This window comes from Pyxicephalus adspersus, chromosome 6 (assembly GCF_032062135.1).
Source record: "Pyxicephalus adspersus chromosome 6, UCB_Pads_2.0, whole genome shotgun sequence".
Lineage (NCBI taxonomy): Eukaryota > Metazoa > Chordata > Amphibia > Anura > Pyxicephalidae > Pyxicephalus > Pyxicephalus adspersus.
The window spans coordinates 84949423-84968498 of NC_092863.1; the positions used below are offsets into that span (position 1 = coordinate 84949423).

At 37.9% G+C, this 19076-nt stretch overlaps 1 protein-coding gene across 3 annotated transcripts in view; it reads left to right on the forward strand.

Moving 5' to 3' along the window:
- The first annotated feature begins 2473 nt into the window (after nucleotides 1-2473).
- The window catches only part of IL6ST (interleukin 6 cytokine family signal transducer), a 37220-nt gene continuing 20617 nt past the window's right edge, over nucleotides 2474-19076 (forward strand). Inside the window, exons 1-3 of one of the 3 annotated variants that reach the window (XM_072416424.1) lie at nucleotides 2474-2684; nucleotides 15193-15269; nucleotides 18418-18477. In XM_072416424.1, the coding sequence (XP_072272525.1) occupies nucleotides 18429-18477 (49 nt within the window). In that variant the 5' untranslated portion in view covers nucleotides 2474-2684; nucleotides 15193-15269; nucleotides 18418-18428. The remainder of the gene's footprint in view (nucleotides 2685-15192; nucleotides 15270-18417; nucleotides 18478-19076) is intronic. The other 2 variants (XM_072416422.1, XM_072416425.1) reach the window with 2 other exon arrangements.

The following is a 19076-nucleotide window of genomic DNA, read 5'->3' on the forward strand; positions in this document are numbered from 1 at the left end:
GTCACTCCTTGGCACCACCACAACCACACTGTAGGTAACCAGATCTGCATGCAGCTGCTGGGCGGGAAGCAACTCTACAAAAAAACACTACAGGACCAGAAGTGACATGCATGGGGCCACATGCAACAAAATGGTTCCTATCCCCTTCCATTTACTTACACTTACTGTAAAGTTCCTAAATGTTTAGTTTCTAATTTGATGAAGTTTTTATTTTACAAAATCCTAATTTCAAATCTGATAACAATCAACATTTTCCTCCCTTATACAATATGCTCTCACTGGCACTGAGAGAACATTTACAACATAGATTCAAATGTCTGATTTTGACCTCATTTACTGGAACATGTCCTGGTTTATTGACATATTTATAAAGCTTCCCAGCTGAATTTATGATTTAACAGTTTGAAATAACAAACAAGTAAAACGGGGGCTTGTTAAAGTAACTTCAGCTGTATTATAAAAAATAAATAAAACAAATAATATAGAATATTGGGTTAAAGTTATGGGCAAACAATTAAATTAATCATTAAATGCCCCTACATGGTTTTCAAAGGAATCCTCAATTTACCTTTTTAGGGGAAAGTGACAGGTCCTCTTTATAGCTACCATGCCAAAGGAAATCACATTTCCCTGATCACCACTCACTCTGTTTGCCTTTTAGAGATAAAGGTGCCAATTTCTGGTAAAGTAGGACCATTTCCAATGGTATTAATAGAAAAGATTACAGCAGTATTTATCCCAAATGGTGGCACACACTGAGCCTATTTAAAGCTCTCCAAGCTTTGAGAGGGTACATTTTCATCAGTGAAGCCGGGTGATCCAGCACACCTGGAATGGATTTCTTCAAAGTCATTTGCTAGCAAATGTTTTCAATCCTGGAGCAAATCCATTCCAGGTTTTCTGGATCACCCAGGTTCTCAGATGAAAATGTATCCTCTCCAGCCTTGGCATAAATCAGGCCCAGTGTCAGAAACCTTGGCAATACTTGTACTTCCTGGTATGAGGGAGCATGCGAGCTTCCCCTTTTATTCTCATGGTGCAGTGCTTGGGCCTAGAGCCATGTTAGGCCTGAACCGTGTGATGTGAGGAAGAAGACAAGCTGAATAACCCTGTTACAGTCGGTTGGAAGCAAATCACTTTTGCGCCCCTGGGTACCAGCCGTTAGTGCTTTGGAAGGAGAGCAGGACTACAGGTAAGGTAAGTATAAGTAGATGGAAGGATGGAGACCTATAAAGAGAACCTGTCATTTTACTATATTACACATTACTAAATCACTATGAGTTTAAAAAAAATAGAAGAAAGTGTTGTCATTGTGCCTGGCGGTAACATTGGGTCATTTACAGTCTATTTAATTGGCTTTAACTATGACAATCATGTACAACTCCCAGCAATGGCCAGGAAGCCTGTGAGTGCCATGTATGTATAGTAAGTGATGTGTGAGAGTGTATTGTAAGTGTTGTGTGTCCTGTGAGTGATGTAAATGTCGTATATGTCCTGTAAGTGTAGTGCGCATTGTATGAGTGTTATAAGTGCTGTATATGATGTAATTTAGGTGTTGCATGTGTTGTGAGGGATATGTGTGTGTCCTGAAGGTGTTTTGTGTGTGTACTGAGTGATGGAAGTGTGATATTTGTGCGTTTGTTGAACTGCAGATGTGATCTGTATATGCTGTCATAAGTGTATATCCTGTAAGCATTGTATGTGCTGTGTGTACTGTAAGTGATGTGTGTGTTGTATGTATACAGCAAGTGATGTAAGTTAATATGTCTGTGTCCTGTGTTGTATGTGTACTGTGAGTGAAGTGATATGTGTGTGCCTTGTAAGTGTTGTATGTGCTGTGTGCATACTATGATGTGTGATATGTGTGTGTCCTGTGAGTGCAGTGGGTGATATATGTGTGTGTCCTGTAAATGTATGTGCTGTGTGTGTGTCCTGTGGGTGTTGTATGTGCGTACTGTGCTGTGTGCGTACTATGATGTGTGATATGTGTGTGCCCTGTGAGTGTTGTATGTGATGTGTGTGCACTGTAAGTGATATGTCTGTGTCCTGTAAGTGGTGCATGTGCTCTCTGTGTCCTATGAGTGCTGTGTATGTCCTTTAAATGTTGTATGTGCTGTGTGTGTGTCCTGTGAGTGATATGTGTGTGTCCTGTAAAAGTTGTGTGTGCTGTCCTATGAGTGATGTATGTGTCCTGTGTGTGTTCTGTAAATGTTGTCTGTGCACTGTGAGTGCTGTGGCTGTGATATGTGTGTGCTGTGAGTGATGTATGAGTGCTGTGGCTGGGATATGTGTGTGTCCTGTGTGCACTGTGGGTGTGCTATGTGTGAGCAGACAACATCCTGGCAGCCTGGCACTGGAAGCAGGCTGTGTTTACTGGAACTGTGTGAGTGTCCATCAGCCAATCAGAGCAGTCACACAGCGGGTAGACTGGACGAGGGGGGAGGCCTTTTTTGTGAGTGTGTTAGGAAGTCACGTGGCGTCGCCCTCCAATGCCTGCCGCGTACTCCGCTCTGAGCTTTACCAGCAGTGACTGAGATGCTCGTCAGGGGGTTGTGGCTGTAGCAGAGGCCGCGGGATGTGTGCGGAGTGCCGGGTGTCAGCCCTGTGGAGGAGATAAATGATCACACACCTGGCTCAGACATCTTTGAGGACCTTGGGCCGCTTCTTCCTCAGCTGGTGATTGTGTAAGTGAAGTGGTATGGTGGCCTGTGCTGATCACACCTGGTGTCCGGGACGGTCAGTGGTAATGTAGGGGGGGTTGGGGCTTCTATTAGGGGAACATTGCTGCCTACTGACTCGGCTGGTGATTTGTGTCAATGTAGGAGATATAACATTCCTTGTCCAGCTGTGTATTGTGTGTTTATACAGGAAAGCCTTCAGGATGGGGTTGCCCATAGCAACTACATATTTACCTTTTGTGTAGAAGGAGGAAACCGTGTTCTGGCATATATGTGTGTGTGTTATATTTATATAGATGTCATTTCAATATTATTTATATGGTTGTGTGTATCTACGCACTTTGCCCCCAGCCCATTTGGCACTAAAAGTATCCATGGCCTTCTATTCTGAAAGTGTTGCTTAGTAACAGAAGTCACATGACATCCTGTCACTTGTAGTTCACCCCATATGGCCTGCAGAGATCTGAAATGGGAAACATCTACAATGTTCCTCTTATTAAGGGTTGGTAATTGTGTGGAGGAGTTGGGGCTATTTCAGACTCCCGTCTACTCCAATTCAGCTGAATGGGAGCGGTTGGGAATCATTGTTTGCCCCCAGCTGTGGATTGCAATGTGATTCCTCAAAGCGAAATGTTGCTTCTGCGCTCATTGTTGATTTTCCTGCAAGGGCAACACATGCAAACGTGGTAATCGGTGGTGCAGTTTTGCTGATCTTAATTAAGGTATTTAATGTACAACGCTGCGTAATATGTTGGCGCTATATAAATCATCTTTAATAATAATAAAAAGACAAATACTAATGCATGGATTTTAACAGCAAGTGTGAAAGGGGTCTTAGGCTTTTTTATTCGAAATCCTTTGTTCTTCTCACCTACCCCTCATTCCCCAGATCTGAAAGTGAATTTTCACTTTAACATTTCTTTCACATCTGGGGAGGTTCTCTTATAGTCACCCCAGGACAGAAAATGAGGGGTGCAATTGTCTGTATTATAGGAAGGCACAGGCAGCAACAGTCGGAGCTTCTAACCATTCCCAGTCCTACTAAATCTGTGATTTGTTTGTGTCATTTAGTCTGATTTTTTAAAGTTCTCCAAGGCTGCAGAGGATATACTTTCGTTAGTGAAGCTGGGTGATCCAGAAAACCTGTAATATATTTCTTAAAAGCCATTTGTTAGCAAATGTTTTCAATCTTGGACTAGATCCATTGCATGTTTACTGGATCACCCAGCTTCACTGATGAAAGTGTATCCTCTCCAATTTTAAAAAGATTTAATAAATCGGGCCAATTGTTGGAGAGATGATCATCTCCTGGCTGGATGGTTTGTAAAATTCTCGTTTATTATGGAGCCTCCATGAATTTCTTGCCCGCAGACTCACCCAAATAAGGGTCCAAGTGAAGCAAATTGTTAAACACTTTTGATCAAAAATAGAATGAAGGACACGCCTTTTTTTATTCTTGTGTATTTTTATTATCAATTTTTTAAAATATATATAAAGAATAATACGAACATATACAAATATATGCACTAATAACATACAAAAAGCTTAACAGACAGTGATTGAGAATAGAAAGCATTATAAAGATAACAAAGGAGCTTCATGTCTAGTATAATTCTCTTTTCTGTATCATTTTTGACACATCGGAAATGATTCTCCGACAAGAAGCATAATTGAAAAATAAAGCCTAAAGGGGTTAAAAATTCTTCTAATAACTTTCATGACATTGATATTCCAACAGGAAGTGCACCCAAGGGCTGGGTAGGTCATCAGCACTTTATTTTAGGCTGTTCTAACCACCCCCACCCCTATTACCCACTTTGTGTACCCGGCTGAATACAACTTCACATGCACAGAACTGACCGTGGCATCAGTGGAGGTGAGTATGAGATAGAAAAAAGTTAGTGCCGGCTACAGGGGTAAAGCAACCTACACCAGAAAGGTACTTGGGGATTAGAAGGCCATTGTGATCTTTATATTTTTCGCAGGGGCTCCAAAATGGAAATGAGGACCATCCTTGTAACTACATGTTTATTACATGTCAGTTGCAAAAGAAGTCTTAATTATTGACCCTTCACCACCATTGTCATGGTGAAAGACACCAGCCAGAATTACAGCAATGCACCCGTATACTCAATGCAATGTCCCTGGCATGTGGCCTGGCTGTGTATGTGCCAGGATCCATATATAGAATGGGACAAATGGTATCACCGTCTCAGTGGAGCCTGGGAAGTGTCAAATTATTTTATTTAGGTTTATTTATATGACTTTGAACCTTACACTTAGTTGTCAATGTCTGATATCTTTTATTGTCATAGCTCAATCTTTACTCAGGACCACTGTACTCTCACTGGGGGACAAATCACTTGCACCCCATAGTTCTCATCCTTGGGTCTTTGTGTGTTCCTGACCCTCTGCTACATTCTAGGTATAGATGAGGATATCTCATAATACTTTACTGGCATAGAATAGACACAGGCTTCAGCTGCTAATGGGCATTTCGTGGGCACTGACCCATATGGTCGGGTTTAGACCAACACCTTTTACCCACAGTTTGCCTGGGCTTGGTCAGGAAGAGGGTAAATCTCCCCTGTTGGGATGAAGACATCAATAAAATCCTGACACATGATCCATTGCCTCTCTTCTTTATCCAAAAGAAAAATAAAAGTTGTGACTTTTTACTGTAATAAAGCTACCATATAAATATATCCAACCACCATTTGGTCCAATCTCCTCATGACATAAAGAAGAATTCTGATAACTGCTGGCTACTTGTAGATTATGGTAGAATGTTGATCCAGTTGTGGAAAATGTTTGTTTGTTGTGACCCTCTGTGATCCTAAAGCAGAAAAGTTAGAATATATATTCTAACTTTTCTACTTTAGGATCATGGGGGGTCACAACAAACAATATACATTTCCACAACTGGATATATTATTATGTATATTATATTTATATGGGTCAATATTTAAACCATGTCCCTGGTGCCAACTCCCTAGCAAAGCAACAGGTTTAGATAGGATGCTGTTCATGTGTCAATTTAAAAAGAAAAAAAAGTGATAGAAAAAATATGGCAGACATGATGTGCATAATCTGTTTGAAGATTTGATAAATGGGCCACATGTCTAAAAAAAAAAAAAAGTTTAGAAAAGACCTTGCCATCAGGCATTTAGTAGGTTAGCTGGACTTATTATGCCATTATTTTGTTATGCTGGGACAGAGTATGGACTCGTCTGCTGATGGCGTATAGTCTCCTAATATATTCACATCTGTAATTATAAATATGACAGATGATGTAACACTTTGCAAGGTAAAACTAACAAAAAGAGATATAACTGTTGTTAAGATGTTTGTAACTATTTTAAGGATATGGGTGTGTTGCTCCCACTTTTCCTGCATTGCTGATAGTGTAGAATGCAGGGTGCATGGAGATGGGTGATATGAACTGTCTTTGCTGTAAAACTGCGCATCTGATTATCTGGTTGTTCATGTTTCATGAGAAAAAGGAACAAGTTTTAGATGCTGAACAAGTCATTGTATGAGTCTGGAGTCTAAATGTATCCATACATGGGTGGGGAGAGGATTTTTCTGGTAAATGGCTGGGCAGACATTTGTATTAGTTTCACTTTGACGGATGTGCCCAATGGCTTACTTCATAGTTAATCAATTAAATTCATAGCAAGATGTAATCTTTTCCCTTAAATTAATAAAATGAAGGTTTGAGAAGGGATTATCCATATATGACCTAGGTTTGGCCATCCACACAGACATTTTTCTGATATATTTGCATAGCAGAATAACGTAACATAATAGGAGGTTGCCTAGATTGATTTTTTTTCTGAATGATGGCTACGTAACGCTATGGAATTTTCCAGAAAATTGTGTATGACTTGCCCTTGACTTATGAGGATGATTGGGTGTAAATGCACAGTCTTGCCACTTTTTGGGTTATGTTCGGCAGTGCAACAATAGCTTTAGCTGATGATAAACCTGCAGATATTTCACATTGACACCTGGCACTTGGGTTATGGAAGTCTTATGTGATACCTGACACTTGTGTTTTGAAAACAGATCATGAATACATATTCCATAACAAACACTTTGTAAAAAAAAAAATAGGTCACTAAAGAAGGTAGTGTTTAAACCCAGAGGTGCACAGTGTGGCCAAAAGTTGTTGGACATTTCATTATTTTATCTATGGGTATTTTGTACATTATTATTATTAATATTAAACAGGATTTATGTAGCGCCAACATATTACGCAGTGCTGTACATTAAATACATCCCATTATAAAACCATGAGAATAATATGAATTTGCAACCCTTCAGCTTTAGAAGCCTACACCCTTCTGGGGAGACTACCACAAGATTATAAAGGTTCCAGCTTAAAAAAACAAAAAAAAAGCATATGTAAGGTTTGGCGCTGATGCTGGAAAAGTGACTTGGCCCGCAGTCTTTGTACCAATTAATCACAAAGATATTCAGTAGGTTGAGGTTAGGAGTTTGCGAAGGCTACTTCAAATCCCAGCAGTAGCAATTCATAGCCATGATTAATTGGTACTACAATTATTGCTTGTGTCACATGACCTCTGTGTATCATTTTGTCTTTTAGTAATTGTATAATTATTTATATTTCGGAGTTCGTATTATCGCCTGTAATTGTTCAGATCTTATCAGCCTGGGGATGTGCTGGAATTTGTAGATTTTTGCACACCAGATCAGTGGCTCGCATACAGGGGGAAGCTGGATACACTTTGTTAAAATCATTGCACAAAGAGGTTTTTATCACTGCTTTAAAAATAAATCACTTTTTGCAGTGATAACATAGGAAGCCAAGAATCTTTTTTTTTTTTTTTTTTTTTTTTTTTTTTTGTTTTTTTTTCTTTTGTTTTTTTTTTTTTTGCTGTTTACTACTTCAGAGTACTACAAGCCCATCTGTAGTACTTCATAAACATTGCAGTACCAAGGACAGAAGAGACTATACCAGAGATAGTTCACATCTGTAAATCTGTTTCTGATGGGGACACTATCAAATGCCTCAAGATCTTTAGGTGACGTAACTTTTTAGCATCTGCCAAAAACTGATGTGTAGACTTAGTCAATGGGCCCTTTTATGCACTATTATTATTATTAATATTATTAATACCAACATATTTCACAACGCTGTACGTTAAAAAGGGGTTACAAATGACAGACAGATACAGACAGTGACACAGGAGGAGGAGAGGACCCTGCCCCAAAGAGCTTACAATCTAGGAGGTGGGGGAAGTAACACACAATAGGAGGGGAGATATACATGAAGTAATTTTTATTAATCTGATTGCATTTACAATGGCCAAACAAACCATAATGCAAATCAACAGATTACACAATGGTAGACCTGATAAAATTTAAATGGATTTTAAGGGTAGACCCTCACCTCTCTTGTTGGATCTGTCTGATCAGAATATTTGCTAAATTAATGAGTGGAATTAACAGCTTAATAGGATAATAATTAATGTGTACAGCTTTAATTTTAAAGAATTCATCAGTATGATGACACCCTGTTGCATGTGATAACATTTTACATAAGAAATGGTGCTATGTGCACAGGATTTTTTAACCAAATACAAATGCCTTTTTTTGCCTGCTGTGTCAGCCCTAATAAATATTTAAAGCTAAAGGTCCAGGCGGATATAAGCAATACACATCAATATAGTGCTACATTCATTATAAGTGTAGTAAGAGGCTCATAAGAATGCCTCCAGGGCTAACAGTAATGAGCCCCTAAGCTTATTGCCAAGTAAATAGCAGTGAGCACTTCCATGGGCTGGTGGTTGTTAGTTCTGAGCTGCCCCTCTAATAACCGGGGCGCTGGTGTAGTGTATGCCTTCAGTTGAGAATGAAGAGGGTGGCATTGAAGCAGTTTAGTACTGTGCACTGCTGGCTGCTATCAAATCTGCAATTTGCAATTTTTTTTTTATATAAAGAACTGCGTGTAAGTGGCTGGCGGTGCCAGTCACCAGGAGCTGTGCGGGATCGCTTGCTCCTGGCACTGATCTGAACCTGCTATTCTTTATCCTTTGTTTGGGTCCTGGGATTTTTTTTTAAATTAATTATTTACCTTATTATTATTAATGTTCAGTAATTATTTATTATTATTAATAATAATAATAGGGGTTTCAAAAGACAGATACAGACAGTGACACAGGAGAAGGAGAGTACCCTGCCCTGAAGCGTTTACAAACTAGGAGGAATAATAAATGCATCTACAGACATAAGCGGGGGCTTGTTTTAAGCCTTTACTGTCTATTTAGGAATATGTGAATAGTTTGCATTTTAACAGGTCGTGTGACAATTGTTCTCCTCCTGCCACTTTCTTCCCTTATGTCAGAATCTTAAAGCTGACTAAGTGCAAACCACCTTTATAAAGCACACCTGGCTTTATAAAGGTAAAGAAAGGAAGCAAATATTCCTTTAATTGCTATTATTTTGCTATGGACCATAGCTGGCATCCACCTTGTAGTCCGATATACCTCAGTGTTTTATTTTCGGTGACTTCCACATACTTTTTTTTTTTTTTTTTTTGTTACTATAAATGTCATCCTACTGCCTGATCTGCCTGGGTGTATGTAGGATACGGATACAGCAGTGCAGTGTGGGTGTGAGGTCCTGGCAGCTTCATTCTAGTAGGAATGACGGAATGATTACTCATCCAGGGGGTGTACAGAGGTAGTAAGTGTGTGGGTTAGGGAGACAGATGTCTGGAGCTAGTAAATTCACTGCTGTGAATTATGACACATTTACTGTAACTTGTGACGCAGCCATGACTACACTTGCCGTTCTTTTATCTGCCTTTCCTTTAGTTTACTGTATCCTTTCCACTATCTGATTTTGTAAAGCTTTTTGGGTAAATATCTTGTTATCATCTGTGGTTTGTCTTTTTCACCTTAACGAGAAATGAGTTTAAAGTGTTGCCATAGCTTTAAATTGTACGTTAACCCCCAAAAAATAAAAACCATACCATGTTTTATGTAACAAATGCCTTTTATGCTTTTCTTGTTCTTACCTGGTAATCCACACCAAGCATAGAAGCGGATGTAACTTTAAATATTGGGTTTTGAAATTATCCCACCCGCCTTTAGATATATAAAGTACATAGAGGTATGCCAGCCCTTGGTGAAAAGATAAACAAATAAAAAGTCAAAAAGAAAGGGCATGCAGATACAATTTACTTGAAATACAAGTTAACAAAGTAATATTACAAGAGATGTACATAGAATATATTTAGGCCACAATTAGGCACTAGACAAGTGTACTACTATAAAATCTGTGTATCCAACGATTTTTTGGGAGTTGGTATCCTAGGAATGGTTGCTGTTGTTAAATAGGTTCCAATGCATTTCATCTGAAAGGGCGTCCTCAGGGGTAACAACAACAGTACCAACTAAGATATCCAGATGACACAACGAGATTAATTAGGTACACTTGTAAGATTTTTCAATATGGACTAAATTCTTGTAAACAGAAGACACCAACACATAAGAATCAAAATCCTTGTTTGGTGCATGTAATCCTCCTGTATGTTATGGAGAAGTCCAGAGACTGCTCATCTATGTCGGATGTGACATCAGCGCTTACAGATAGACTTGGATCTGTCACTCAAAAGAATGGTATATTATATGTATGTATCATAAATTCATATTTGATGTTCAGTCTCTCATTTATCTGATGTCACGGGTAGAGGCTGACAGTAGGAGCTCACGCACAGCAATGAGCTCCTCTGCCCTGACTTGTCATGTGGTACAAAGGGAGCAGATCTATGCTGTCATGGCCAGTTCCTGTGCTATATATATATATATATATATATATATATATATATATATATATATATATATATATATATATATATATATACACAGTGTGTGTGTGTGTGTGTATCCTATCTGTCATTATACTTATAATGTCTTTTTTTTTTACCAGTTTGTATAATTTTTATTAAAGAAAAGTGCTTTTTTTCTGTGCAAATTAAGCATCATTCATATATTAGATGAAGGGCAGTTTATAAAGCAAGGGGTGCAGTGCAGTTCAATGTTATTGAACTGGATGTGAAGATTTCTTTTGGGCAAACAGATAAGAATTACCAGGGAGGGTCTAACTGAGAAATGTACAATAAATGGTAAAAGTTTGAGTTAACTAATATATCCTTTTAATGTGGTTTCACTTTTACCACTAATATTTGTTAATGTGATCCCTGCACAGAATTATCTGCTCTATCTACTGGGCTGCACGTATTGCCCTCTATGCCATGTCTGATGTTCTTGCTTAGGAGTTGCGCTCCACTCAGTTTTTACAATGCCTTGCTGCACATTCAGTCTAATGAATATGGTCAGCATCGCATCAGACATCCATGCAGGTGGCTTCGTGTTGTGGTGTAATGCAAAACAACACACTTTCTGATAGTGGGAATGAGGCCTAATGGAAAGATTTTTGTGGTATGATGGGCCAGTTGGAGGTGAATGTGAATGGTAGTTTCTGGTTACACAGCTGGCACACCCCTATTGGCTTGTAGTTGGTACTAATCAGAAATGCACGTCCTGATGTGGCCTGACAACACAGTATTTTTGTAGGCATGGTTCTGTCAGGTCTGCATAGTTTTCTCTTAGCTTATTATTATTATTATTTGTATCATTATTAATAATAATAAACAGGATTTATATAGCGCCAACATATTAGGCAGTGCTGTACAATAAATAGGGGTTGCAAATGCACATTGCTGCCACTTTTGCAGATACCCAATTTAGAATATTGGTGTCAGTAGTAACTGACCTGGGGGACACAAATTGCTCATTGCTGGAGGAACCCCTTTCAACCTCTGGAGGAACCCTGGCTGAGAATCACTGATCTAGATTGATCATTCTGTAGTCCCAAGATAACAACTAGGAGGGCAAAATAGATTGAGCTTTTCTAGGGCCTTTTCTGGTTTGTAAGGGGGTGACTGCAAGCATGGGTGAAGAATAGCAAAGTACCATCCATTAGCTGCTTTAAGAAAATATCACTGCTGAGGTGTGCAAGGATGGACAGGTATCCTTGCACACCAGTCGTTCTCTTGGAGTAGCATTAAGCTACATACAGACGTATGATTTTTGTTAATTAGATTTTTTTGGGAGAAAATACAGTCTGTACATCTGTCCCCCATGTTGCTCCATCTTGTCAGATCACTGAACAACCTACAGATAACCACTGCTGTTTCCTGTGGGCAGGGCAGTTCTCATTCTCCTATCTCTCATTTCCATAGTCTGGAACACATTGTCTGTATAACACTCACTCATTTCTACAGTTTTTGAAAACAATCACAGACTATCCTTTCAGGTCACAGTAATTGAAGTGTGTGTATGTTTTAAGGTATCCCAAAGATAGAACTGCCTCCTATTTGTCTGTAAAGCCATCTACAGACTAAATACATAAGGCTGAGTGCTGTGTAATATTTTACTGCACTTGCACTGTTGGGGCTTTGCTAATGTAACACCTTCAGCATAAGTTTCCTATTACATGCCTATCCAGATGACGTATAAAGTTTATTTACAAATTTCTGAATCTCACTGTGGCACATGCAGAGGGGGCTAAATGGTTCTGGATAAGGAAAGGTAGTATTTGTTGCAGGATTAGTTGAGTTTTGGAGATATATTAATTCAGATGAATGAACATAAAACGAGTCAGTTTGGTTTAAAAATCTGCATTAATACGTTCATTCAATGAGCAAAAAGTAGCACGGAAGTAGCAGAACTGATCTATGTTTTCCCGCCACCTTCCTGTTTCGTTAGAATCCCTTGTTCCTCCCCCTTGTAACAAAGTAAATGTGACAGCCTGAGTGGCCTATCATCTGAATATTTTCCTTGGGGTAATGTCACAAAGGGCCGACATACAATTTCTCAACAGATTTTAAGATTCATTCAAACGCAAAAGCCAATATGAAAGATAAAAACAACAACTGTGGTTTAGATTTATAAGCAGTGTACACGATATTGAAACCACACAGTTTTATAAAGATAAAGTGGTAGAAGCGGATTGTAACAGGATGAACACAAGACTGATCTTTCGATATGACAGATTTTCACTTACAGTGTAGTGATGCTCAACTGTCACATAAATAAGACTGTGAAAGGAAATAGGTTTGTATATTATTTTGTAATGTCTTTGGTGGCGAGGACTGAAGTATGTCTCCCTAAAAACATGTTTCTATTGATAGAAATATTGCTAATCGCTTTCCCTGATGATCCCCACAAAGGGAGCATTTACAAATTAATATTTCAATTATTTAAATAATTATTTAAATAAGTAATTATTTAAATATGGAACCACAAGGAACTTGTATGAAGTTTGCTTTTAGATGGTTTTTTTAACAGTAAGAACTCTAACTACTAAATACTTACTGGCTGTCATCATAACATCTCTATGGCTACGTACACATGTTAGATTTTTGTAGGAAAAGATCTTTCATGATCCTTTTTTATTTCTGACATTTTTTTTTCTTCAACTTAACCGAGTACTTTGGTATATTTATCATGCTCCAGAGTCTTTGACCTTTTTGTCTTGGCAGGTGGCTTAGGGTGTTGCCACTCAATATCAGGAATTGCTTGAACAAAGACTTTAATAACAGATAACAAAGTATGATAGTGGCAGGGTCAAAAGTATTAAATAATTACTTTAGGTTCATTAGTACTAGTGTGTTATTGCAACATGCCACAACCCACAAAACATGCATTGGTGCCATAGGTTGGCATTAGTTCTTAATGGCATCCCAAAAGCACTGAAGTGTGGTGCTTTGGTTTTGCTCATGGAAACATGGGTTTGTTTTTAAAACCACAGAAAACAGTTGTGATGGGAACAATCACCTAAATTACATTACAATGTTAAAGATTTTGTGTTGTGTATTTGGGCCGTGTAAATCTGTTGAACGTGCAAATAAAACCTTACCGTAAAATTATTTTAACTGTATTTAGAGGTTTGCAATCTCTAGGCTGCACACATACAGGAAGTTCTGTCACTAAAGAGAATGTGAGGTGTGACATCTGACATTCTTTGTCATGACCACTTTTCCTCTCAACTTCAGCAAATTTTTATTTACATAGCAAGGGCACCAAAAGCTTGCAGTGAAATGCCCATGTTATAGGGTCATGCAATCCTCTTCAGGGCAGAAGAGGTATAATGCTGGCATCTACTCTTTTTATAATGTTTTTTTACCCACCCACAATTCCTTTTAACTGTAAACAGTGAGATGAAAAGATTGCTATAAATGATACCAGATTAGAATGATATGAATCCTATTAGATCAGCCATTATCATTTATTATGTAAGCAGATCTCATGGCACACAAGTCACCAGTGTATTTGTGGTTATTTGTGGTCTTCAAAGCGGGCTTTAGCTAGGCAGATCCTTTATTGATACAATAGATCTTTGTATCTGTTGAAGTTACGATCTTGCGCTTAGAAGTTTTAGGATGGATGTATTTTTTTTTTTTTTATCCTTTAATTTACACACAGTAAAATGTTATGAATGCCATGGTAATTTTAGCAACCAGTCAGAAATCGTCTGTCATTGATTGACCCATCGTAATCATAAATTTGTGTGCTCTGGTTTACGCCCCTTAGCCTATTATATATTATCAAAGTCCTGAATTGTTTTGTCCTTGCTGGGCACATTAGTTAATGTTTCCTGAAATCTTTTCTCCTTGCCTCTTCTGGGAAATGCACATTGCAACATCAGCTAAACCTCTGTCCCTGTGTTCTTTGTTATTTCCTGATCATTCTTCTTCATTTCACTTTGCTACTCTTTGTTTGTACTTCTAGTTGTTATTCATAGCAGGATATTTTGTGCTGTGTTTTGTGTGTTCTTATTCCTTTACGATTGTGTCAATTAATCACTGACTGTGTTCCCAGTCCTCTATTGATGAGTTGTCATATTGCCTTCCTGGAATATGTCTAAAATTCTCTAGAGCAGGGGTGTTGAACTCAAATACACAGGGGGCCAAAATTAAAAATTTAGACAAAGTTGCGGGCCAAACTTGAAGTTTCTTTAAAAAATTGAGGAAGTGTTTACTTCTCATTCGATATAAAACCTTTTCATACGGAAACAGAGAGGTTTTGCTTAACATTCAATCTGGAACAAGCTTATAATAGAGAATTAGCACAGCTACCATTCCCTGCATCAATAAAACAGTCCAATGCGGGGCTTAATGTTATGAGTGGCTGGAACTCCCTCTTCACTGAAATAGTGCCGCTACTACAATTCCCTCCGTCTATAAAACAGTTCACTGCTGGGCCATGCATAAGCAGAGAGGGCGCTGGTCTATAGTCACGAGTGATGCCGGTATTGTAGTAGCGGTGCTGTTTCGGTGCAGAGGCGGGCCAGTTGCAATTCATAGGATTCTTTTGGGAGGCCAAATTTGGCCCTCCGGCCCGAGTTTGACACCCCTGCTCTAGAGCATAAGAACCATGTACACATTTCAAGATTGTTTTTTTTTTTTTTTCTTCTTAAGTTAGTAATAGAGAATGCCGTGCCAGCTTCATTCGGACCCTCTTTGAAGCTTATTTGCTACATAGCAAACTAACCAAGGTAATTCTTCCTGGTTCTCGGTCAATTTTATTTCAAGCTTTTTTTTTTTAACCTTACATGTTTTATACAATTTTTATTTAAAAGTATACAATATTTTACAAATACAGCCTTAAAGTTTAAAATAAAGCTCATATTTGATTGTCCCTGTTCTGTTACGGGCACCACCATGTTCTTTCTTCTTTTCTTCTGCATTCTGATCTTTGGCCATCTTGGTATGGAATGGGCTGACATAACATTCATTAATTGCATGCGCAAAGGAAGCCGGGACTGCATGTATCCCTGGCAACAAACTCTGAGACGCGCATGCTTAGCAAAATTTAACAGCTGGGCAGCAATTGGGCAGGTAAAAATAGTTGTTGCAAAGGGACATCACCTGTCTAATTCTGCAACAAATACCCGCCTGATCGCCAGTTTTCAAAGTGGGAATTTGGTTCTGTTTTAATACACAAGAAATGGTTCCCACTGCACTATGTGTTACCCAAAGAGACAACAGAGCTTATTGCTTTGCAGCCTTATTTTTCTACGAGAAGCCTTGTCATATGAAGAAAGGGATTTTGTACTCTATGAACCTGTACATAGGAACATAGGAATAGTGGACAAAGCAAAGAACTTTTATCTGGTGGTTAAAAACAAAAGGACAATTTAAATATTAAGCCAAACTAAGACAAAAGCTATTTTTGTTTGTATAGGATCACAGAAAAGTAACTTCTACCAGGTTTTAACTTTACTAGGGAGCTCTTCCTGCACTTCCTGTACTTGTGATGACAATGGGGTGGTGTTCAGTTGTCACCAGGGCAAAGAGATAAGAACAAAAATAAAAAATATTCAACAAAAAGACAAAAAATGAACGGTAAAAACTTGTGTGTACTTGAAGAGATTTTCTCATCTGTTCTTGTCCTGATTTATTTATATATATATATATATATATATATATATATATATATATATATATATATAGTTCAGTTTAAACAATTGAAAGTGTTTTACATTTGTACAATATGGTCTGTAAAAAATGAAATGAATGTACAAACCGTTATACTTTACCTTTCCCCTGGATTTTTTAGTGACTTGTCTTTATATAAACTTGAAAGCTGCAATTGCTGATCTATTTTGAAAATGTTAGTTGCTTGGCTCTCATGTATTCCTGTGGAAGTTTAGCTTCATACTCCATAACTCCATAGGAATAATTAGAGGTTGTGCAGACCTGGCTGGGAGTGTTTTGACAAACCAATTGGCCTGTGATCAATATTTTGCTGGATTGAGACCAAGTAGATAAAACCAGAGAGGTTACATAATCACAGTGGGATGATTTTTGCTACATTTTGCAGGAAAAAATACTCAAAATGTGAAAAATTTGGGTTTCTGCCCAAAAAACAAATTTTCTTTTTACAGACCCCAGGTTAAGAAACACAGGAATACAAAGATCATGTCAAATCCAAGTTCTATTTTGAAAAAAAATCACTGTAAGGTTTAAAAGTTGTACAAGCCTTTAAACATAAATTATGATTATGTGTGGGACAGATTGGAAATATTTTCTTTTTTATTTTCATGTTATAAAATGCATGTTTTAGTATTTGTGCAAAGTAGAAAATAATACTCTGCAAGTGAAAGGATTTGGTTGGGACACTGTTTGTCTTAAAATTGTTGGTGGGAAACTGCTTATCAGTGACTTATTATAAGGCCTGGGAGGTGGGAGAATTCCAGTCTTTATCTAGGGTGAATAGTTTGTTTTAACACAATTTTTACACATTTTGATTATTTAAAAAAATGTATTTCACAATATCTTCCCTTATTTTCTACTAAAGTCACTGAATATCAAACAAGTTAGTTGTGTCCTTTAAAGGGCAATCTTTCTTTAAACAAAAATGTAATTTCTTCACATCCACCTTGAAAATGTGGTAAAAAGATTATTGTAGTTAGAATTTGGTGGCGAAGTGTTGACCTCAGTATAGAGCAGGGGTGTCAAACTCAAATACACAGTGAGCCTTATTAAAAACTTAGACAAAGTCGCGGGCCAAACTTGAAGTTTATTGAAAAAATTGAGGAAGTTTTTACTTCTCATTAGGTATAAAACCTTTCCATATGGAAACAAAGGTTTTGCTTAACATTCAATCTGGAACAAGCCTATAATAGAGAAATGGGACCACTACTACAATTCCTTGCGTCCATAAAACAGTCCAACGCAGGGCCACCCATGGGCAGAGAGCCTGCTGGTCTATAGACGCAAGTGATGCCGGGAATTGTAGTGGCGGCACTATTTCAATGCAGCCGCGGGCCAAATGCTCTTCATTTTTAGAAGTCAAAAAAAAAAAAAGCCGTTGCAGGCCAGATTTGGCCCCCGGGCCAGAGTTTAACTCCCCTGGTATAGAGGGATGGTATACACGTAGTCATCTAAACATTTATGTTTATCATCTTCCCTGTAAGCACTAAATGGAGGCAGAGTTTGGATTAGTTGTACATTAAGGGAATAGAGCAGCTGAACATCTGTTACAAACAGCATTAGCAGCGCTTTCCAGTAAATGGCTTTTTTTTTCTTTCTTAATATGCTTCGGGAAAATCGGCTTGCCTGGAATTCTAGCACTTTGTAGGAGTTCAAAGGTTATTTCTTTAATGTGATGATTAGCAACTACATTTCCAGTAATAATAAAACAGCAGTTTTATTGTAATGAAAATTGCTCCTCTGACAATGAAAGTTTCTTTTCCGTATTCATATGAAGCAGGGATCTTTGAATTTAGAAAAGCAAAAAGTATATATGTAAGGCAATGTACCGGAGTAGGAGAGAGGTTTTTTATGTTTATTTTTTATTTCTGCACTCCTGGCTGAATAATCGCAGGATGTGAATTAGTCTTGGGGGCTTGGACAGTTAAAGCTTTTATTGTGATGCTGGGGATGCCTTCTTACATAATTGTATATAATTCTATATGCAGAGTGTTGTATATCTGAAGAAGCTTTAATAATAATTGTATGTATTGGTTTAAATGTTAGCAGTGTGTGTTTACCTAAATATGAACTGGTCTGAGCCCTTGTGGTTTTTGTATAGCAGAGCTGTAGTCAGAGGAAAAAGCAACACAGGCTGCCAATCAATTGATGTAATAATAAGATTTTTTTTATCATATATTTTATTTGCCTTATTCTCTTTTATTTTAGGTGACACCAACATGATCTTCTCATTCGGTATTTGTTTTTTTGTGGTCCTTATTGCTGCAGGTATGCTAATTTCTACTATTTATATATACATAATGTGCATAGCATGAAAGACTTCGTCCATTCTAATTAAAGTATCTAGTTCTTGTAAGATAAGAAAGAATCTTCATTGACACTTTCCATCCATTTGCACCACAACTTTTATTGCCTAGAGTCCTCATCCTGTGTAAACTTTATGTCAGCGATGTTGGAGCTTACACATAAGTAAAGTGTAACTAACAATTTGTGATCAATCTGGGCTTTATTGCAGAAATGGACAGGGGATGTCCCTTCTGTAATAAGCATTCTTACCTGCCTGATCGCCATCCTCTTCTTGTGCAAAACATCGTGCATCCCTTTTACTTCTACTGGCACTCCGTAAATTCCCGTGCATGGAGCAGCAGGGAGTTTTTCCAGGACAACCTGTAACTTTGACATGAAGTTTCACTAAATCATGCTTATCTGTCTATCCTAACCAGTTGCCATTAAAATCTATATAAATCGGTACTGCATATCTGTCATACCTATAATGTTGTTTTATTAATATTGTTAATAAACTGTCATTTGCAACCCCTATTTAATGTACATTGCTGAGTAATATGTTGATGCTAAATAAATACTGA